The sequence below is a fragment of the Tamandua tetradactyla genome, chromosome 10 (assembly GCF_023851605.1).
Source record: "Tamandua tetradactyla isolate mTamTet1 chromosome 10, mTamTet1.pri, whole genome shotgun sequence".
Lineage (NCBI taxonomy): Eukaryota > Metazoa > Chordata > Mammalia > Pilosa > Myrmecophagidae > Tamandua > Tamandua tetradactyla.
Window position 1 is genome coordinate 97,411,820 of NC_135336.1, and position 24,243 is coordinate 97,436,062.

At 45.1% G+C, this 24,243-nt stretch overlaps 1 protein-coding gene across 1 annotated transcript in view; it reads right to left on the reverse strand.

Annotated features, from left to right (window-relative positions):
- The window catches only part of DSCAM (DS cell adhesion molecule), a 696,179-nt gene that overhangs the window by 104,255 nt on the left and 567,681 nt on the right, over positions 1 to 24,243 (reverse strand). Inside the window, exons 16-18 of the mRNA XM_077118949.1 lie at positions 11,511 to 11,751; positions 9,754 to 9,900; positions 3,660 to 3,815 (exon numbers count right to left, since the gene is read on the reverse strand). Coding sequence (XP_076975064.1) covers positions 3,660 to 3,815; positions 9,754 to 9,900; positions 11,511 to 11,751 — 544 coding nt within the window. The remainder of the gene's footprint in view (positions 1 to 3,659; positions 3,816 to 9,753; positions 9,901 to 11,510; positions 11,752 to 24,243) is intronic.

Sequence of the window (24,243 nt, forward strand, 5' to 3'; positions counted from 1 at the left end):
TTCTGGGCCATGGAGGACATGCTGGGTGGCCCCATCTGCAGCCCCAGCTGTCAGCACTGCTAAGCAATGCCTATTGTCCATTCCCCAAGACTCTGTTATTTCCGGCCTCTGCCTCTTGGGGGCTTGCAAATATTTTTTATATTAGCCAAGTCCCTTCAACCTAATATTATATGGGAAACCAAACCAAGCCAAACCAAAACAAAAAGTGGAAGTGGGGGTGGATCTACTGGAAGCAGGGAGGGAGTGGGGAGCCCAGCTGCTTGTTCCCTCATACCACTGGGAAAACCTGGGGAGCCTCCCAGGAATCCTTCGACTTCACAGAAGCCTAGTCTGAGAAGCTCTGCAGTAGAAGTCTCAAATCCACATGCCGGGGTGCTTTCTGTGGCATCCTTGTCTGCTGTGCTGCTGATGTACCTGCAGTTGCATGGGGCACAGCACCATATTATGCGCTGGATCCTGGGGTCTTAACAGTACTGACTGGCAGGTTCCCCAGGACAAATGATGTCTTCACTGTCTATTGAAGGGCAGCAGGGCTGGGGTGATGCAAATACACACACACACACACACACACACACACACACACACACACACACTGCCTTTAAGGTCTACCAAGGTGTGGGTTACACAATGATATATAGATACACATATCTTCAAGAACACATACGGCTCCACAATATAGATGGCCAGAGGATTCAGAGAAATCCCGATTTCTGTTTATTTTTCACCCGTTTGCTTTCCTTTCAGATGTTCCCCGCAAAAGACTATTAATTCATGGAAGGCAAAGATCTCATAATACATATGTCTCCTACTGCCCTTCTTCCCCACAAATTTACAGGGTTATGTGCATTTATGTGCTCAGTAAATATTTGAAACTAAATACAAATATCTCTATACAAATACAATGTTTACATGTGTAGAAAAGAATTGAGGCTGCAATCCCTTATGCCCGCAGAATGAAAATAACAGTGGGAAAATTAGTATATGGCTTTGCATGGGTCATCTTTCCCCATGACTTTGTTTGGATTAAAGTCATGCTGGTATTACGTATTAGGGAGTTCACAAAAGTTTTAGAATTCAGCATTGCTGGGGTTCTAAATCAGAAGCCGATTTATAGGAAACCTTTCACCTTCATGCAAGAATAATCAAAGTGCAGGTTCTTTTAAAATGAGCAGTCCTAGGAAGAGGATCTGACTTGCACACTTCTTGTGGATTCTGAGAACATGCCCATGGACCTGAGACTATGTCCACTGGCCCTCAAGAGTCCTCAGGCAGAGATTGAGAGACACCTTAAGGCATAAAACACTTGTTTTCTACACAAACATTTCCATTTTTTCAATGAAAGCTTGAAATAATGAACTTTTTGTCTTTACCAGTGATAAAATTTCCTTCTTAAAATCATCAGTGACATAACAACATAATTTAAAACTCTAATCTCTGAGACCAAGGGGGTGGGGACACTATATTAAGAAATGTTTTGGGCCTTGATCTCTGCTCCACTTCATTTAGAGCATGCAGACGGATCACAAACAATTTCCACCCTCAAAGATGCACCCCCATCATCACAAGCGGAAGTGCTCTCCCCTGGGGTAGATGGCACACCCAAAGCAGGGTCTCCCACAGCCAATCACATCTCTGATCACTATCAGCACTGGATACAAAAGCAGACAACTGGTTGACAAATTAGGGCTTGGGGCTCGGGGTCAAGTTTTGAGGCAGTACTCTAAGATTCTTAAATATAGAGGATCAATTAAAAGTGGGTCTAAAATTGCCAGTCCATAAAGAGCTCTAGGCAGCCTTCTCTTCTTACTGGATTCCTGTACCTTCTTCTGCAAAATGCTGATGCCAAAATTTATGCAGCTAACCCATCTGTTCTTTAAATAATAATCCTTGTGACAGTGATGTTAATGCCTAGCGGTGCAAAAGAATATGCTGCCCCTGCCCTGAAGGCGTGAAGAGCAAATAATCAAATATTTAGTGTCAGGAAGCATCCCACTAGGTGTCAAGGCAGGTATTTTGAAGTTTTGCATTTTTAATTTTGAATGGTAGGATTATCATAGCAATCTTGTAGATGAGGACAGACTAGTTCAGAGAAGGTTAGTTAAGATGTCCCAAGTTCTACAGGCAGCAGGTGACTGAGCCAGCATCAAAAAGCAGGTTTTGTGCATTACATTTTCAAAGTTAAATTAGGACTATCTTCACTCAAGTAGTCACTTTGCAGACATCTCTATAGCTGTGTGACATCCTGATGGCACTGCGTTTTGACCCTGACCTTCCCTAAATAATACAATTCTTTGAGCCGAACTGGTTGACATTTGTCCATTCCTGGGAAGTACTGCCTGTGCCTTCTCGAAAATCTAGAGCTAATGATGATTGCATGTGCAGACATACAAGAAGGTCTGGAGAGAGGGTGAAAGTAGCATGTGATGGGGGAAGGATGGGACTTCTCAGGAAGCAGGGCTGGGTTTGCTGAGCTGAGAGCAAAGGGTGAGGTAGAAGAAGGAACCTCTGAATGCAGAGTGTGATTGGGCTCAGAAAGGCTTACCACATGCCCCTGGCTTTGCTTCCACAGGACACATTTGGGATGGAACATGAGCATTTTTTTATAGTCCATGCAATGGGGGCACTTCACAGACATTAAACCTTCCAGTGTATGGGAGGTGGTGAGCAGTGGGCATCAGTTCTCCCACCACCCCCACACTACCTCAATTTACTGGGGAGCAGAGTCCTGGCGAGAAGACAGAATAAGTTTCAGAGTTGAATCAGGTACAGAACTTAGGTATACTGATGTCTCATCTTCAAATCAATCACTGGTATAATTTGTGCTTTAACCTGCGAGAGTACCGATTTAACATCGGTTGCTCCTTCTTTAATTAAGGTGGAGATGGTTCTTCTCACGATTGCTATATTTGTTAGAATTTAAACTGTTCTTCAAACAGACCCAGATGAGGCCCCACAGAATTTCCCTTAAAATAGTTCAAAACCTATTTGCCACATTTTTTTTGAGATTTGGGTAGTAGTCAAAACCAAATCCAAATTGTGTAGACAAGTGAGAATGAATGTTTGGAATAAAAGAGTCTTGATCTAAAATTTCATGAAACCATCACAAATTCCCTCAAGAGAATAAAAACAAGTAACAAAGAGATCTCAAGTTAGGGACTTATTCTAAAGAGATTCAAGTGACCGAATGTGACTCAGACGTGGTATGCAAACTTCAGGGGGAAGAATGGAAATCATCAGCATTTATGCTGGTAGCCAAAGGACCACTAAAATGACCATAAAAGGACACAAGGCAGGTCTGGCTGCTATCGCAGCTGTGAGACAAAAGGCATTCTTATTAAAATATTACTTGGCCAAAAAGCAAAAAAGCAAATGAACAAGAAAACTTATTGGGAAAGAGGGAGACAATGGGTTCGTCAAACAATGGCAACTTTGAGAAAGTTTCTGATGGTCCCAATCCCTGTGACACTGGAATGTCGGGAGGATGGAAGGTTTGCAGGGAGCAAAGTGGAGAAGCGCGTGATGCCTGAAAGGTGAGCGCCCCAGTCTGGCCTTTCCCATGAGAGCCTCCTGGGAGGCGGCCACCCAGTCCGAGCCTCGGGGGGCCCCGGGTGCCGGAACCAGGCACTGGGCTCCCCACCCACAGCTTGCCCGGTTCTCACCATCCTCTTTGGTCCGGGTGAAGATCTGCTCGCTCCTGACCCCGTCGCCCGCGCGGGTGAAGGCCAGCACCTGGATGCTGTAGTTGGTGTACTTCTCAAGCCCATCCAGCTCCAGGCAGGGCTGCGTGGTGGTGACGTTTCTGATCTCGCCCAGCTCTGGAGAACAAGACCACACAACCTCGTTACCGGGGCCGCGGGCTTCCCCCGCGCCCTCCCCACAGGCCAGCAAGCGTATGTCACACATTGAACATACAGCGTGCGGGGGGACAGCGTGCAGTCACCGCGTGACACCAACGCCGTGGGGCAGCCTGGGAACGATCATTCACACCAAACTGCAGAAAGCGGGTGTGGAAAGCAGAGTAATTCGCTCTGAGTTAAGAGTTACAAACCCAGCGCCGGCACCCTTGGTGGAACCGACAGGAGGCTCGGGCAGCTGTGGCCAGTCGAGCAGGACACTCGTGACCCAGCCCCCATCTATCAGCGTGGGGCCATGCACTGGTAGGTAAATTCATTCCTATTTCTCTTTAGGGTGCTTCTGCAATAAGCCTTCTTTCCTTCTTGTTAAACTAACTCTATTCTAACATATATGTATTTTTAAGTTCCTAACTCCATCTCAAATATCTGAGCTAAGAGAGGGCTCGACAAACTCCTCCTTTTACCTAGAGTGAACCCCTCTTGGCATCGCCACTGAAATGACACGCTGACGTGTCAGAAACTTGGCATTAGCTAAAAATGCTTCGTTTTCCAGAGTGGGATCAGCTAATAATATTCAACGGTGGAACATTATGCTCTCCATCTTTGGCATATGAGAAAGCTTTGGCAATTTTAGAAAACTTACAAATGATGCATTAAAGGCCTTGATGGGGGTTTTGATCTCTGGAGTTTGAAACCTGTTGCTCATCGGATGAGACCGGAGCACAAGTGGGTGGTCTGAGGACCCGCTCACTTTGGGGGACGGACAGTACACGGTGCTGCTCCAAGAGGAGGGGTGTGAGGCCGAGTTCCAGTAGGAACTGGCTATGGGATGGGCCCCCTTTGAACACGTTTAGGAAGCAGTGAGGTCTGTCTTTTAGTCTTTCCCACTCTCTTGCTTTATGTTGTGAGTACTTAGTTGCCAAAATTTTCTATGTGAAGATATTAACTCGGTTAACTGGCACAAGGAGTCTGTTACTTCCACCCAGTTTACAGATGGGGAAACTGAGGCAGAGGAAGGCTCAGTGGCCGGCCCACATTCATGGACCTGGCATGGTGGCTGACAGGATGGGCCCTGGAGCCAGGCTGCATGGCTTCAAGCCCACAGACACTGCTCAGTCCCTTCGCTGAGTTTTCAAGTGCCCCTCGCTGAGACAATTCAAGATGAAATGAAAATGGAGGCATCTGAAAAGCCAACGTGCTGGCCAGATTCGATGGGCTTTGGTCTGCTTTTCTCTTCCCACTCTTCGTCTTTCGTTCCTCTCCCCTCTCTAGCACATGGCACCGTGGCTCAGAGGTTAATAGCTATCCGTTGTGGGATTTTGATGGCTCCAGAGGGTCTTTCTTTTGATTATTTATTTATTTGGTCACCCAGAAGCCAGGGCTGGACTGGAAGTAGCAGAAAAGGAGACCTTAAAGCAATGCCTGTGTGGGCAGGGGGCTGGGCGTGCACGTGCCAGGGGGCCCCAGGTGGCGAGAGTCAGGGGAAGGGCAGACGGTGGGTCAGATGCATCTGGGAGCCCTGCACGAGCCAGAAGCCTGTAACGACAGGCAACAGAGGCCAACCCGGGTGGAGGCTTGACATGGGGAGAAAGTCTGGGCAAGGAGCAAAGCCCTGAAAACAGGTGCTCGGCCTCGTGATTCCTTAGAGATCTGCAGGGTGCCGATTTGGGGTGGTGGCAGCATTTGGAAGTCTGGAAACAAGTGAGAGCAATGCTTGTTCTTTTGAGCAGTCATCCTCCATTCACAAATTCAACAGTTGTTTGCCTCAAGTGGGCTAGAAATCCTCCCCTCTGATGGCACAGTCTCCCCTTGGGTTCAGGAGATCATGCTGGTCTCCTTCCATTGCATTATTCGATTATATTTATCATTTTCCTGGGTATATTTAATATAGGTTGATCATATTAGAATAAAAACCCCTAATGTTAATGGGAAAATTTTTTGAATATTGAATTCATCAAGAACTTTTCAGAAATAGAAACATCTAATTCGTATTAAGTAGCTCATATACGCACGCACACGCACGCGCGCGCGCGCGCACACACACACACACACACACACACACACACACACACCAGGGAAAATCCAGTAAAGTGGGAGAGTTCACAGGGGCATCTGCCAGCAGTAGTCAGGAGACCTTGGTTAAGTCACTGGACTGCTGGAGTGTCTGTATTTTTCCATCTTTAGGAAGAGCCCGTGGGGTTTGTACCTCGGAGAGAAAGTGTGACAAGGTGGGAGAAGGGCGTGTCAGTTCTGCTGTCCCCCACTAAGACACCAGGCGGGGAGAGAGGGCTCAGGGGGAAAGTGCAATACATTGCACCAATTAAAACAAGAGTTTGAAATCACCGGGTAAACACCTACGCTAATTAGAATTGCTATTTGGATGTTTACTTACTTGGGGGCTCATTAGTTAATTAACTAGTTTATCATGAACAGGAATATGATTGCAGCCAAAATTCCAATTCAAAATCACCCCCTAAGGATTTCTAAAACTATCTGATACCAGAATATAATCATTTCACACAGATACCTCATTCTCCCTGAAGGTTACTTTTCTGATTAGCAAACTCTTGGTTATATGTGGATAAAATTTAAAAAGCAAAATTATTTCAAACGTCAATGCAAAACAGTGCACTTCTTTTGTCATTCCTTTTAGCTCTTGCTCTTTTTTAATGACATAAACATTGAGTTTTAATTATCTACCTTTCACAGTCCTAACAGGGTTACTAAAATATACATACATATAGGAAACTAGCCGTTGAGCTCTTTAATGTTAGAGACGGTTGTTTTATCCACAATGGTGTCCCATATCATCCAGCACAGAGGCTCTTAGCCTAGAGTCTACAGACCCAAGAGAGCATGCATAGAATTCAGGAGGTCTTTGACTTTGGATGGGAAAAATGTTTTCATTAACTCCTAACTGAATAAAAAATTGCATTTTCCTTAAATTATGCATGCAGGAAACACACCATGGAGTATTAGCAGTACCTGCGACATTGCCACTAACAGAATCACAATAAATGTTTTTATATCACATTACCCTTGTTCCCAATATCTCAAAATATCCTCTCTGCTTTATATACACACACCGAGGGGTTAAAGAGTGTTCAATGAGGTTTATGAGTAAACTAAAATGAAAAGAGGATAGAAAATGAATTTAGAAGCCATATTTCTCTATTAAGAAAGTTTTTTTAAAAAGCTTTTCATACAAAACACTTTTGTGTTCTGTTGACGACCCACCTCAATCTCAAAGGGTTTTAAGGCAGAAAATAAAATGTAGGTGGAAATGACTTTCCGGAAGCAGCCCCCCCGCTGACACTCACGGCCGCACACCGACGTGGCACCTCAACCTTGCTCATGCACAGAATCAGATGGAAACGGTGGCCTTGCAAAGTGCACAAGCTTCCCAACATCCAGAGGAGATATTTTCTTCAGGTCTTGAAAACTATTTAACTTTCTGATCATGCTAACATACAGATATGTCACCCAAATATCTCTTCTTTAACCTGCTCTATCAACTCTTAGCCACTTTTACTTTCTCTGCTGGCATTCGTCTTAATAGAGTGCTTTCTTATGCAGTTTTGAAAGTATTTGGATCGCTGCTAATCATGCCTGGTGGAAATACTCTTCGGGCTTGAATGAGTGTGAGTGTGTGTGCGTGCACGCGTGAGATGCTTTCTCGAGGCTCACCAGGTATAGCTCTTTACACACAGCTGCATGTGCCCTATCTGTGAGCAGGACATAAAACTCCACAGCGTGGAGTTGGGTCATGCCACCCCCAGCCACCGAGAGCCAGAGAACCCAGGGGGACGCGGATGCCCTGTTCATACATAAACATTACGTTTCTCAGGGCTACCTTCCTGTCTTTTGCAAGTAAAGCGTGGAAATTCTACATTAGATGTTGATCACTCCAGCACACTTTGTAAAAGTATCTTTGAGAACTGTGTGCATTTCTACGCCTTCTACGTTTAAGGGATTTTGTGTTTTTTGAATATGCACACTTTGAAAGCTTAGAAAGCCAGATTAGCCATGTCACCCATATTAGAACTCAGATGCTAACAGGCAATATTAGAAAATTGTGAGTGATTTGCAAAAACATGGACAATAGCGATGAATCATCACCTCTTGATTCCAACAAGTGTAAGAGAAGAAACTAGCTTAGTGTAATAATGCCTCTAGGTGGATGTGCTGGGATGTTTAATTTCATCTTACTCAGATGAGAAATAGAAACCAGAACAAGCATGTGTAATGAAGCTCTATGGTATTTTGTCAAAGCAATAGGTTACTTTTCCAAATCTTCATTGCTCTATGCTCTAGGTCTGTGGGATTTTTTAAGGCTTTTTATTTTGAGGGGGGAGGGTTTGGGACGGAGCCATTAACAAATCCTCTACTTAGATCTGTCTCTCTTTGGGGCTGCACATTCTTGGGTTGTGGATCTAATTCACGTTTGTGGATAGAAAGTCACTAGATTCTCCCCCTCCCTCGTTTAGAATGTTCACTGGGGCAGACACTTATCCTCGGGGTCGGGCATATGCAGAGTACAAAGCCGATGCTTCTGTGTAAACAATGCTGGAAGAAGAACTCGGTGTGAATATTTGGGGAGCTGCTCCCCTGTGGACCTGACAGCCAGAGGGCCTGCTTCTGCATCCTGAGGACACAAAAGCTAAGGCTTGAGCACTGGTCTGCACTTAACCAGCTGCACTCATTTTGCAAATGTATCCTCCCTCCTTTATTCTGTGCAGGGCCCGGCACCAAGAGTGGGGTTCCTGCAGTCTGGGGCGAGCCCTAGTCCAGCGGCCCCCTGCATTCCATTGACCTGTGGGGACTGCGGCCTTCTTGGCAGAGCAGCCCGTGTGGCTGTGAGTAGAGGCTGAGTCTGGTGTGGGGGTTCACCCAAACAGGGGTGAGCAGCCTCCAGGGGACCACACGCATTCAGAAGGATTGAAAGGGTCCCAAAGGAAAGGCACAGGGAAGTGGGGAGAGGCGGAGCAGGTGGGATGCTGGTGGGAGCGGCAAGTCTTGGAACACTGGCTGTGTGCATGCATTGGCAGGCCCTTCCCGGAGGGCTGGGAGCACGGGTGAGGCCCTAATGTGCTCGAGAGTGGACTCAGCGTGGGTCAGCAAACATTCACAATCAGAAAGCGCGAGTGCCCAGATAGTCTCCCTAAGAAACTTCTGGCTACCTTCTGATCAGGCATTTTCTTAGACTTGACTAAACAAACGGGAGAATTTTGCCCTACAACTTAAGGAAAAAAGAAGAAGAAACAACAAAAAACAAGAATGGAGAATAGGAGAGGAAGGAAGAGGAGGTAAAAGAAGAGGAGGGAGGAGGAAGAGACAGAAGGAGGTGATGGAGAAAGTGGAGGAGGAGAGGAGGAGATGGGAGAAGGAGGGGAAGGCGGTGGTGCCGGAGGAGGAAGAGGAAACACAAATGGAGAGTCTAGAGGTTCTGGCTCTGCGTGGGCACACTGATATTCCTTCTGCCGTATCTCCTGAACCCCCAAGGAGCTAACCCACCGCAACTTAAGAAGCTTCCCTGTTGAGTTCTGCTTGGGAAATCGGAAGGGTCAGCCTTGTAGGGGCCCTACCACGTCCAGCTCTGTAGGTGCAAATTAGGATTCACGCTGCCTCACAATTAGGAAACCGCACCCATGCCCTGCTTTCTCGAGGACCCCCCTCTCCCATGCCCCAAATTGCTTTGTGGAGAGACAAGATGTTTTAAGCAGCTTGCATGCACCTGTCAAACACTGGGTAAGTGATAAGAGCAGAATAACACAGGAAAAAGAGGATAGTGCTCACTGATAAATGCCCACCGTATCCTGAGCCTCGTCTAGGAAGGGACCCGCACTTCCCACTGTACGTCCTGTGATGCAAGCTCCAAGCTCCTATTCAATCCTCTTACCTCCGTCCATGAGATTGGCCCAGTAAATGACTCTGAACCCCTGGAGAATTCCATTCAAAGCTTCTTTGGAAAGTGTGGACCAGGATATGGATATGCTTTCTGGTGATGTTGCTATGGCTTGGACATTTTCGGGGGGGTAACTGGGCACTGAAATTAGATAAGTAGAATCTGTAATAACTGTGGGTGGTTTTAGCAAAGCAATATTGATAAGTTATTCATATCTCAGCATGCAAACAAAACCAAACACACTCAATTCCCAAAATAGAAGGAAAAAAAAGAGTGCCCCATCCTCTACAAATATTTGTTATAACTCAGCAAAATACCATAAGTTTATGCTTATGTTCTTTCTAATTGACTTCCATGGTCTCTTTTTCCAGCTTGACCGCTTCATTTTTTTTTGCGGGGGGTGGTGGTGGTGGTGTATGGTCCTGGAATTGGACCCGGGTCTCCTGCATGAAAGGGGAGCATTCTACCACTGAACCATCCATGCACCCTAGACTGCTTCCCTTTTAAGAAGGTTGTACCAAATTTAAGGAGATGAATGCACTTCTGATCTTACCACATGACTAAAAGACTCATGAATGAAGACTTGTCTGGGTTACTTTTGCATTACTGTTGCAAGTTACTGTTTTAAGTTACATATAATTATTACAATGCATCTCCTTTCTTTATTAAATAATATCTGGTATGTAAACAAGAAGCCTAACTATTGAAAAATGCTAAAAAGCAGAATTGTAGTTAGTTCATTCTCTGCCCTGCCCCACTCCATCATTCTTTCTTTCAATATTGTACAATTGTCAGAGGAAAAAGAGACCATAGACTAAGAGAAAGGCTAGAAGAAGATATGAAATAGATGTAGCATTGAGTTTATGCCAAAGTTAAACACTGCAGCTAGGAGAGAGTGGGAAACATTGAAACGTGCATCTTAATGAGAAATGAGCATGGAAACAGAAACACAAGTTTCATTTAACTACAATTGCAAAGATTGTGAAGACAAAAAGAAAATTTTAGAATCTGCAGGTATCTAGCTATCGAAGACTTCTCTTCCTGTAAAAATTATCAGAAATTGTAGATGCATATAATTATATTGCAGAAATTATAGATGCCTCCTCAAATCTCTGATCAGATGGCTGATTGCACAAGAGGTGGTTACAGTGCAAACTTGCTATTTTAAAGTCTCAGAATTGCTGTAGGTAGTCTGTGTCTTATCTCTGCACCTAAAGGGCTGTGCCTGCGGACACCACTCCTCTCTATTTCCAAGTGCTGCCGGGACTTGGAGCCTTTAGGTTGTCTTTAGCATGCTGAGTAGAAGGGTGAATTAACCCCTTCTGGTCACTAGGGGGCACTCCACCACCGTGGGATTTCTTCGAGAAAGCTGTAATTCATGTTTTCTCTTGTTTCAGGAATGCTTGAAAATATAAAGCAATCACAGAAAATAATGACAATCAAAAGAAAACAAAAAAATTATTTGGAAGAAATTCTTAGAAAATGAGATTTCTACATTCTAGTCCGTTTTCTGTGATAATAGGGAGACCTTTCTTTGGTTTCACATGAGAAATGGCCCAATTCTTGTGCTTGAAATGATAGAGGAAGGCTCTGCAAAGGGGGATACTGGCTTTGTGACCGAGATCCGTTAAGAGTGGGTCCGAAACCGCAGGGCTGGCTCCCTCGCCGGGGCAGGTTTCCCACGGGGGCCCCTGCAGCGCACCTGCCACAGCCTTGAGGAAGGCCAGCTGCCGGCCGGCCCCCCGACCTACCGTCCTCGAGGGTGGTGGTGATGATTTCCTGAGACGAAGGCCCCGTGCCCGCCCGGTTGCAGGCCTGCACCACCAGGCCGTACTGGGTAAACTTGCTGAGGTTGTCCAAGGTGTAAACCTCACCGTCCCCGGTGGCGTCCACGCTGATGATGTTGAACTGGAAATTGCCCCCCGTGCTGTACTCTCGGTAACCTATTTGGTAGCCGCGGATAATCCCATTTTGCAAATGTTTCTTGGGGGCCTAAACGGGAAAGAAAAGAACACACTAAAGAACGCTCGAGGCACGACAGGAGTGCGAGCAGCCCCCACCCGGCACCCTCAGACCTGCCACGGACACAGAAATCAGGTGGGGTGCTAACGAGAATCCTGATTATGATAATGGTAGTGGGCGGGGTAAAGCGATTCATAGCAAACGTCCATCCAGCGCTTGCTTTTGGCCACGCACTCGTTCCTTACCGGTACCCACACGGCCCATTCTCTCCAGAACCCCGTGAGAGTCCCATTAGTAGCCTCCATTTACAGCGGCCCGGCCCAGGTGCGCGCTCTCAGCGCCTCGGCTGTAGGCCACGTGACCTCGCCACTGGGTGGGAAGTTTCAAAACACGGGGTTTGTGATGACGCTGCAAACCGCCTGATCACACATCCACCTGCTTCGCTCATCCACCCAACACTCGGTGCCGGGCATTGCTCCAGGCCCAGGGGCGCAGGATTGAATAAGAAAACAGAAAACCCTTTGCCCGCATGGCGCTGGCATTCTGGTGGACTGTCCAAGAATAGGTTTTGCTGCTTGTGTGTTTATTTTTCCCAGTGGAAAGCTGGGGCGTAAAGGGCAGCCTGCTATTGCCAGGAAGTCAAACCTCCTCCATGAAGCCCTGACTCATTTTGCAATCCTTGTGTGCTGATTTCCACTGCGGATGGAGGGGGAGAGTGAGCTTCTCTCTGCTAATGAGAAAAGGGGCTGCCAAGTGGAAGACAGGACCATGTTGGCAGACAGGTTTCACGTTAAGAAGCCAGACCCTTTCCAAGTCTGCGATAACAACTGGAGGCAATGCTCTGAGTATCCTCTTCATAGATGTCTGGGCAGTGAGCAGGCGTGAGTGTGTGTGTGTCTGTATATGTATATATATATGTGTGTGTGTATTTTCAGAGCAAACTGCGGATCCAGAACTAGTTCTCTCAGGGATATAAGAAACCTGGGCAGTGAGCAGGCGTGAGTGTGTGTGTGTCTGTATATGTATATATATGTGTGTGTGTATTTTCAGAGCAAACTGCGGATCCAGAACTAGTTCTCTCAGGGATATAAGAAGCCTTTTCTGCCCTGAAAGTGCCTCCAATCCAGCTGGAGAGAGAAAATAAACACTTACACTATAGAGAACTATGAAGTGTCAGAGTGTATGGTACTGGAGGGGACAGGCCAGCAGGCACCGGAGCACGGCGAAATGAGAGTGGTGTAAAGTAGTGAGAAGAGGCAGAGCCCAGGTGGGCTTGAAGGATGGGTCAGGTGGGGAGGTGGCTGTGAGGGAGGGGTGGGCGGGGCCTGCAGGAGAGACATCCAGCCTCCTGGAACCCAGGGTGCCTGAGCCCAGGACAGAGAAGGGGGAAGCCGACAGGCTGGGGACAGCCTTTGCAAACAGGTGAAATCTGAATGAGGGGTTCTGAGCAGACAGGAAGAACAAAGGAACTCATCAAGTATCAGTGGACTGCCTAATGTCCTAATCTCTCTGTGGGACTGATGCCTCGGGATGTTTTTAGGTGTAATTTGTAAATATGTGCATATATACACATGTACGTGTGTATATACAGGTGTGTGTGTATGTGTGCAGTCTGAGAAGAGTAAAGCCATATTCCTTTTTAAAAACAGATTTCTTCATTTATGGTTTTCTTAGATTTCAGTTGCTTTTCTCAACAACCCTCTGAATTGGCACATTTACATGGTACCAATGAATTGGTCTTGTAAACAATTTATTTTCCTAGTCAGGTTGGCATAGAGTTAGACCCTGGCATAAGAGCTCATTACTTTCTTATCATAAGCAAATGAATTCACAGAAATACTGCTTTTGGTATCAATGTACTACGGTTTTTCATTTTGTTTCGAAGTAGGATCTAAAGGTTTTAGGTTTTTTTTTTTTCAATTCAGTTGCGTGGAATTTTTTTTCCACAGCTACTGAACTGTATTTCTTTCATTTAATTACTAAATTATGTTTCTCAGCAAATTCATCTGTAAGGGAAATGGGAAACAAAGATATTTCTCCTATTTCACATTGATTTTAATGTTACGTGCAGTGATCCAAATATAATTATATAATTAAAAAAATTAGATTTGTCAGAATGAAATATTCTAATTAATTGTTCGAGTGGCCTGCTATTAAGACTTCATACCTCCCTAAGATATCAGCTCGGAATCATCATATGATATGGGAACTAGGTGGCCAAGACAAGAGGGAAATATAGACCGTGGAAGCAAATGCCTGGGAGAAAACATTCAGATATAGCACCCTTGTTTAAAGCAACTCTCTATAAGTAGATGGGGGACCTGCTGGCTGATATTCAGTTCCTTGGGCGTTTAGGGGCTAATCAGGCCTGTGATTGGGATGCACAGGTAGGGGAGAGAAACCTCCCATCTTGCTCTTCTCCTTGGAGGAAAACACATTATCACTGGCTTAAGTACGATAGGCAGCAAGGTGTCTTTCTTGTGTTCAGTTTCAATTTTGTTGAAAGCAAATAAAACACTCTTTCTGTTTCTCTTGGAAGTTCTACATTTTTAGTCCTGTTATTTCTAGGACATGAAAGGTAATCTGATTTCTACAAAAATATTTTCATAGAAAATTTTCATAGAAAATATTTTTTATTTTATTTTATGATAAAATAATTCTGTTCTATTCTTACGTAACTGCTATACACATTTTAACATACTTCAGTCTTTTTATCAAAGCAAAGGTTTTTTCTTCCTCCACATAATTGTCTTCACACTCAGTACAGTTTTCTGTCTTATTTTTTCATTTTATATACTATTAGGGTCATATTCCTATATTTACTTCAGTTGCTAAATACGAGATTGCGTCATATTGTTGGTTTGTTTTGTTTAAGCATTTTCCCATTTTGGGGGAATTTGCTTCTAATGGATTTCCTACCACAAACGCTGTGTGAGGCGCTCTGTAAAACCACTTTCAATTTTATTTCTTGGACTAAACTTCTGGATGCACAGAGTGCTTTTTAAAAATACCATGGTTTAATTGGTTTAATTAAACATGATGGGACTTTTAAATCACTCCTTTAGATGGGCAATACAGAACGGTCATTTAAGGGACTATGTCACAAGGAATAAACAAGAGAGCTCACCTCCATTATTTTAATCCTCCAATTCTTAAGAGAAATATGTCGAATGAGTTACAAGTTATTTGATGGTAGTAGTGTTTTAGCGTCTTTTCTTTTCAGGGTTCTAAAACAATCTATAGTTATCATGCAGAATAAATGTGTGTACCTGAGAAAGAAGTGATCGATGTTACTTATAAATGGAATGTACACTTTTAATTCCAAAGCTTTGGGACACCAAAACCATGAAGTTTTTCAACAGTTACAAACCATATGACTGTATAACACAATGAACCCTAATGAAAACCACGGATTACGGTTAATAGTGCACTTACAAGAATGTTCTTTTATCAGTTGTAATAAAGGTACAACAATAAGGCCAAGTGTTAGCAATAAGGGAGGCGGTATATGGAAACTGTATTTTATGCATGATTTTTCTGTAAACCTGCAACTACATTAATAACAATAATAATAACAATAAAAAGGGTTGGGGGATGGGAATGACTGCTAATGAGTATGAGGTTTCTTTGTGGGGTGATGAAAATGCTTTAAGATTAGAATAGGGCAATTGTTCATCTCTGTAAACACCCTAAAAACCACTGACTTGTATACTTAAGACAATGTTAATCACATCTCATTAAAGTTAACTATATCTTAATAAAACTGCTTTTATAAAAGTGCTATGCTAAAATCACTTTGGGTATTTATGTTTTTAATTCAATAATAACAAGAGCCTTCCACCACCATTATTAATATGGCAACCACCACCACCACCAATCAATACTCAACACCTCTACTCCCACCACTGCACCATCATCACAACCATATCAGTACCACCATCTCTTACCACCACCACCGCCTCCATCTCCATCCCCACTATCACCACCTCCAGCTCCACCACCATCACTACCATCACCACCATCACTACTTCCACCTCCACCACCACCATCACTGCCTCCATTTCCACCTCCACCTCCACCACCATCACCACCATCACCGCTTCCATCTCCACCATCACGATCACCGCCTCCATCTCCACCATCATCGCCTCATCTCCACCACCGCCTCCACCATCTCCACCTCCATCTCCACCATCACCACCACCATCACCACTTCCATCTCCACCTCCACCACTACCATCACCGCCTCCATCTCCACCACCACCATCACTGTGTTCAGCTCCATCACCACCATCGCTGCCTCCATCCCCCCCACCACCATGACGTCCATCCCCACCACCACTACCACCACCATCACCGCCTCCATCTCCACCATCATCATCTTTATCACAAACCACTTTTGTCACTACCACCATTAGTGCCACCACCTCTATTGCTACCATCACTGCCACCACTACCCATAGGACTCCTGACCACCACCACTCCCAACACCACTATCGCCAGTACCAAAACCTCTGCTACAACTATTACCTAACACTACCACCACCTCTACCATTTCTTTGCCTTTACCACCACCTCCATTGCTACTTTCAGCATAAATAAAACTGTCACCCTAATCATCACCATCACTACCACCATCTCTACATCTACTTACTGGACACTTGCTTTGTTCTAATCAAACAACAGATGCTTTATATGTATTATCTCAAGGTAAACTTAAGAAGTCTCAGTATCTTTCTTTACAGATGAAGAAACTGAAGGTCAAGGAGGTTGAAATATCTTTCTCAAGATAAATGTAGAGTTGGAATTCTAACCTAGGTCTATCAGTTGTATTTACTTTGAGAAATATAACATATATACAAAAAAAAAGCAATAAGTTTCAAAAGCACACCACAATGTATTTAATTTTAACTATCATTTTATAGAACAGTGAAAATGACAGCACAGAGTTGTCAAGAACTATTCTTCTTTTTTGCTAAGCTTGTTTATTAGGCTTGTAAAGTTGTAGTAAGGAAATTGTTTTTAATGTAATACAATTTAGTAAATCACATCAAGAGAAAGTATTTTCATGTGTAAAAGTGAACAAAAATTTTAATTGTATCAGAAAAGTTTAAGTGATTAATTTCTAGGCTGGACAGTCTGATTTGAATTTGTAGATGTATTTAAATTAAAGAGATCCTTAATGGCATATCAAATACTTAAAGTACAGGGGCTGTGGTGCAAGTTATTAAGATTTTTAAAAGTGACCCTGGTCCTTCATGCCAAGTTGTATCAACAACAAGCTAATGAGGGGCAGGTAGGGGCAGAGAGAATTTTGTGGATTGGTGGAGCAGAATTAATCATTTGTCTGGTGCTGGGCATCATATAACATGAAGTTCAGTTTATAAAGTAATACCCTTTACTTTAAAAGTTTTGGGTAATGCTCTAAACATTTCCACTTGAACATGTGTCTACTTGGAGTACAGAGAAATGGTTCGCTGCTCTACCTAGAGAAGACATCCTAATGGAGAGATAGTTTGAGAATACAGACTTAAATAGCACTCAAGACCAAGGGACAAAGTGGGTCACCAATCATTGTTAGCTTTGGTGGGATTTAGTGAATGAGATTATTGGTGGGGTTGGAAGAAACTACAAAGAAGGATGCATATTTGAATCTGAGTTGCATGGTATTGGAGAAGACAAGTTTCCTAAGAAACCACCTTGACTATGTCCCTTTTCTCCCCAAATCTCAACAGTCCTTCTTGTCATATCTGGGCCCTGCTGTGGTCTTTCCAGACTAATTCCCTGAGATGTGTCCTTAGCGGGCCTGGGCTCCTCTCTGATTGTCTAAATAAACTGTGGGTACTCTCCCTCTCTTACTTCACCCATTTCATCTAAGACCCCATCAAAGAATGCCCATTTTCATCCTCCCAACTAACCAAACCCTACTCATTCTCTTAGGCATGGTTCAAATTTCAGTTCATCTGAGAAGTTTCTTTATATTGCCAGCACTCCTGAGAGACCTTGCCTTCCTCTGGTATCCACTGGCACTCACTGGTCCACCCTTGACTCAGCAAGAACCGATCGCTTCTATCTCCTGCTGTGGCCGCCATTCCTTATTAGATGCCTGGTTCCCAAAGATTAGATTGCAAGCTCCTACAGTGCAAATACCTTCCTACAAACACATTTGTAACCTCACCCACTCCCTTCCAAATCAGGGCTTCAACACATTTGCTCAGAAAATCATGTGGTGGTCAAAAAGAGAATGATTTTGAGCAAATGTGAGGTCATAGATTAAGAATGCAATTGTAGGTTTGTAACCTGACTGGATCAGGGGCTAACAGAAGGGTGTAGTAGTCCACAGACATGCCTGGACTCCAGACCCACGATTCAACTATTGACCAGAAGGCCTGGGTTAGCCCAGGCAGAGAAGGAACAACCATGGACACTGTGAAACAGTGTGGATGCTGCATTCAGGTTGTGAGCTGGCTTCCCTGAGGTGACTGGACACTGGTGGTGTACGGATAAAGATGGGGGATGGAGGGATCCAGCTTCATCTCCCAGGCCCTGTCAGGGAAGATGATAGCTTCTGAAGAACCAATTTATTTGGACATTGTCATTCTTTTTTGCCCTCTTAAAACAAGGAGCTCAGAATTCACTTGTTCACCTACTTAATGTCAGCCAGTGGATTGCATGTGTTGACAATTAAGATCAATGAAGGCAGACTCACAAAATTATAGCAAATACTTTTTGGCTACCAGTCCTCTTAATACATGGTAAAAGAGGTCTTTGGAACATGTGCATAGGGGAAAAAAATCTAAAGTGGGTAGAGAGCCCTTCTCTTCATATTCAAGAATTTGACAATCTGGGTCCCTTTTTGTAGCCTATTTTCACTTTTTCTAAAATTCCTTCAGGACTACTACAGCTCCCAGAGGCCTTACGTACATGCTCTTAAATTTTTCATGTAAGGATTATTGTTTGTATTTTCTTCTCCCTCTCCTTTCCCTCTGGATCACGTCACAATCCTAATTTCATTTGTCTCATTTATCTGCAATCTGTAGAGCTGTCGCTCCCTTTTCTGCCCTGGCATTTTTTTTCCTCCTGCAGTGTCTCTAAACAGCTTTCTTTCATCCTTCCTGGTGCCTTTCCTTCAAACTCCAAATCCCGCCACCCCTGCTTCCTTTAAGAAATGGTCTCTTTTGATCTCCATGACAACAGTAGCACAGTGTCAATTTATTTGTAGAGTCCGTAAGTGACTGTTCTTTATGTGTCCATCCACATCAGCCTGCAAGCTGCCCACGGCTGAGCCACTGATCTTTAAAGAGACAGTAGCACAGGAGTGTGCAAATACTCACAAGTCAGGGACTAGAAGGAGCAGCTCTTCTTCAGAACCCCCAGCCAGGTCCTACCCGCCCCCCATCCCCCACACACTCCCTTCTGTGGGGGCTCGAGCCAGGTGCAGAAGTTGCCTGCTGACTAGGAGTGTGGAAGCTAGGGCTGCAGAACTCCGCATCTGTAGGATCCCGCATCACTCAGGCATGTTGAGTGATTCAGCTGGAAAATGAATGGAAGATTTTCCCTTTGATTCCTCCAAATTCTCTTAAAATGTGACCTGTCCTCATTCCCCTTGTATTCCAGGAGTGATGACTTGTCTCATTTATCTTTGTGTACCTCCTCCAGCCCCCCGCCCCTTCCCTGTTCCTTAACATAAACAGCTGCTGCTGAATACGCTTGTTCAGTGAATAGATGCTTTGCATTTGGCCGACATTACGTGGGTGCTTGCTGTATATAAGGCATTGTGTAAAAGGGGGGCCCTACGAGTGAATCAGTGGTTAAAATAGAGCGTGAAGCTTGCAGTGCTGAAGGTTTGCACACAGGAGCCTGGAAGGAAAAAGGGAGAGGTATCTTTTCCAGACTGGGTGCAGAAAGGTCCCTGGAGAAGGGGGCACTTCAGGTGAGCCTCCAAGGGTGAGCAGATGTTGCTGAGAAGGGACCAATTCATGGGCAAGGGGATCAGCTTTCCTAGTTGTCTACAGGAGAGCACAGGGGACTCCTGCTCCAGGGAAGAGCTTGGGGTGGAGCCCTGCAGTGAGGTCTTTGGGGTAATGGGGGCTGTCCCAGATAGCAGGAGCTTAGATGAAGCCAGAGAGGTACTCATGGGGCAGTAAGGAGTCTGCCGGCAGTGTGGTTCTCAAAGCACTGCTCCTGGATTAGCAGCATCACCTGGGCCATGATTAGGGATGCCTCCTCCCCTGCTGCCTTCTGTATCTGAAACTGGGGCCCAGTGATGAGGCTCTCACAAGCCCACAGACTTGCTCACATGCCACAAAGTGGCTGGCCATGGGGAGTCGCTGGAGGATTGGGAAGGGGCCTTGCTCAGGGTTGGACTCTAGTTTGCAAGCAATGCTTATGCATTCCCTGTTTTCTTCAGGTCAACCAGGGACTGTTTTTCTGGTCCCTTTGTTTGCCAAACAGAAGGGAATGAATGCAGAAATAACGGGGGGGGGGGCCCTGCACGCACAGGTGCAAACCAGGTCCACCTAACAGGGTCGTGACTGGAGCGGCTGAGCCACCTGACTGGACAACGGTGCTCCTTGCTGAGGTCGCTGTGGCCACAGCACTCTCTCTCCATGAAAGAGGATGGATTTTGAGGTAGTGATAGAGAGAGGACAACTTCCATATTATTGCCCGAAGGGGTATTTCCATTCCTGTTCCCACCTTAAGTTTGCATTGCATCACACACACACTTCAACATCTATCTTATGAGAGGCGAATGTGGGGACATGTGACTCTCCCTGAGGATCAACCGAGGGTCGTGGAAGACCGAGGGAGCCACACTTTATGAAATAAATCCCGGACAATCTCTGACAACAAGACGGGGAGCACTTAGAACGAACCTGCTCACTTTGGGTTTGAGGAATAAATGCTGAAAGACAGACAATTTGAAATGGGCATGTCCTGGGGGCCGATAACTTGGACTTGTAGTCCGTGAACACCATCCTCCAACCAGGCTTGGAGGAAATGGGGCGTGTGCCCTCTGCCCTGAAACCCGCAGGGAGCCAGGAAAAGCAGACTCGGAGTTTGGTGGGAAGGGATGGAGAGGAAGGACATCAAAAGTAGACTGTATTTTATTTTTTCTTCAATCTAAAAGGGTAGGACAGCTCCCATTTCTTTCTTTGCTTCTTCCACCCATTCATTCATTCATTCATTCATTCAAACAACGTTTGTTGAGAAGCAACCCTGGCTGGGCTCCTCTGAATTTTGCTGCTCTTTACACATCCCCCTGCCTGAAAACCACTGATACCACTTCACACCTTTCAGAAAGGCTTATCCAGAGGTTCCTGCCAATGACACAGCAGAGGCACCCAGCGGCACATGCAGGGCCCAGGCTTTAATTCGTAGTGTCAGCTCTGAGAGCTGGTCTGCATGACGACACCCCACCAACATCAGGACCTGTCTCTGGGTGGCATGCTACCTGGCTGCATCCTAAGGACCTGTCACAGACTCAGGTGGGCTGGCAGGGAGGGTTTGGTGGCTGCTGCAGCTCAGAGAAGCTGCGAAAGCAAAGCAGACAGGCACGGTGATGGCACAGGATGTCGCAGAACCGTGTGGGAGAGTCCCTTGGAGAGCAAGAACGAGTGAGCACGCTGCCCTGGGCTCAGCTCAGGGAAGGAGCAGGAAAGGAGTGAGGAGGGGGCTGCAAGAGAAGCTACCACCAGCTGGTGGAGTGGGATGGGGGGCAGGGCTCGGCCAAGAAAAAGTCCACCTGGCAACTGGTGAAGCTTCAGGAGATGGTCAGCCTGCCGGCAGTGGGGCTCGGTGCAGAAGGGATATTGGTCGGATGCTGAGAGCGGTTGTTTAGTACCCTGTGAGCTTAAGGCCAGGGCAGCTGAGTGATCTGTGCAGGCCTGGAGGGCCCCACCTGTAGTAGGACCTTGCAGATAAGGGAGTAAGGAGGGTAAGGCTGAGGTCAGCTGAAGGCTGCACCGCTGACCCTGACCTGCTAAGCAAGTACGTAAGGCCGGATTTCAAAGGCACAGTCCCAGAAAATGGCCAGTTGCGGTTCTGCCGGGTGGGAGAAGAAACCTAACGCCAGAAGCTGTGCTCAAAACCTACTGATGGAGGGAGAATCCTGCCCAACACTTCTGAGCTAGGCCTGCTAGCTGTCTGGGGAAAAGCTTGCAGGATGGAGGTCAGTGAGATGAAGGCAGATCTGAATTCCACTCCCTCAGCCCATTTGGCCATTGGGTCTCAACATCTGAAGGCTCTCCCCAGGTCTCAGCGGGAGGGGGCCAGGAAAGTGTGGTAGACCAAATGCACCTCAGGACCCAGCCCCTACACTGCTGGGCAGAGCTTCTCATCTCAACACAGTAAGGACAAACTATGGTCCTTGGGCCACATCTGACCTGTCACTTGTTCTGCGTGGGTTGTGAGCAAATTATTTTTCATTTTAAAATTTTTACATTTTTTAATGGTTGGGAAAAAATCAAAAGAGAAATCATATTTTGCGGTATGTGAAAATCACAGGCAATTCATATGTCAGCCCCCCCCAAATAAAGTTCTAATGGAACACATCTACACTTGTTCATTTAGATATTGACTACAGCTGCTTTTGTGCCAAAATGGCAGAGTTGACTAGTTAAGACAGTGACTACATGGTCTGCAAAGCCTAAAGCATTTTCTGTCTAGCCCTTTACAGAAACAGTGTGCTGACATCTGAGAGGCAGGTGTGGACTGAACCAATGGACAGGGAGAACTCTCGGGGTGGCCCAGGTTTTGGAGTTTGGGTGGGATGGAAGCAGGCGGGGAATGGTGGAGGAGAGGCACTGACAAGCAAGGAGGATTGAAGAAAGGAGAGTTTTTGATGGTGCTGATTACCTGCTTTGTATCCTTGCTTGGATGACTTGTGTTCTACCAGAACAGGACAAGCAATATCTGCATTAACATTGGACCTCTGGACATGAATTTATTATCTGCCATCTTCACCTCACTACTAGTATAGGAGTAGGATGGCATATTCCTCATGGAGCTTTTGGCTCCTATCTATATGTGGATAATGAAAGAATTAGCCTCTATTAACGGGACTGCAGGCATCAACGTGGGATGGGGTGGGGGAGGGAAGAGCATTGAAGAAGTGCCCAATGGGGGCGCTACCAACCCTGCCAGGAACCTGTCTGGTAGCACTGAGATCACCGGGCAGTGCGCAGGGGGCACTCTGGCTCTGTAAGCAGGACTGCACCTGATACATGTCCACACACCAAAAGAGGCACAGACCCTACAGTCCATGCGGAGATAATAACACATGTCCCTCCTCCCTCACACATACTTTCTAATCCTGGAAGTCTCGCTTCTAGAAGTCAAGATGGATCTACTTCCTGAATTCTTTAGCTATTTATATAAAATAGGACATATTTCCACCCTTAGATGATAACTGGCAGGGAAAACAAGAATAATATGCCTTAAAATGGCAAAATTCTTTTAATCCCTATATTCTGTGATTACTCAAAACAGAAAGAACTTTTATTTTCAGTCTCAACTTAAAAATTTCAAAAGAGTGTACTAAAAAAGGAAGGAACCAATCACAGAAATTGGAAGAATTTAAAATTAGTTTTCAAAATTTTTAGTATGGGGAGCTCTGCCTTTAAAAAATTACAGTTACCTTGAAATAGAGTTACTTGGCTACTTCTTGGTGCATTTTTATGTTTAATGTATCCATATTAGTTAAATGAATCAGAAAACACACATTGCGTTTGCTCTTCTCATACCACCATGGGCACGGGCAGTCCACGGAAATTAAATACAGAAAAATCTATTAGGGCAGTTGGTTCTTGCTATCCTGGATGAATGTCTTCCTTTAAAGGATCATGAAGAACTTTGTTCCAGTTTTAAATGATGAACGTAATGTCAGGTTTCCACCCTTGCCTTGGGAGACACGTCCATGACACAGCAGAAGTCCTTTGATGAACATGTAATCCTTGATTGAGCATATATGTCTTTCTTTGATTTTAAATTCTAACATCTTTGACCAGTTTACTAAGTTATCTGCCTCATTTGATTTCTCTGATAAGATGTGGAATGCCATCAGCAAGATGGCTTCATGGCTGCTAAGACAAGTAAAACATTGAATAACGTATATCCATTCATTTACTCATTGAATGAATGCCACTCATTGAAAATGCTCAATGCCATATTCACCTTAATTTGTCTTCCAATTTGTTCTCTGTAAAAAGTTGTATCAGTATTTCATGAGAATTTGTGAAATGAAATGTAAGACTGTATTTTGGATATTTTTCTTAAATTACTATCTAGCTATTTTTAGATTATATAAAATAAAACTTACTTTTTGGTAGGCAAATTTCATGCTATCAACACTTACTGGGAGGTATCTGCTATTAGAAAGGAGGGTACCATCAGATGGGCCGACAGCTGGGCAGATGCCAAAATGAGGGCTGCTATTCAAGGGACCACCTTACATTTTCCAGGTAGGCCTAGCCACCATCCTCTGTGAGCATCATGTCAGTTCTCTGGGAGGGGTTGGGAAGA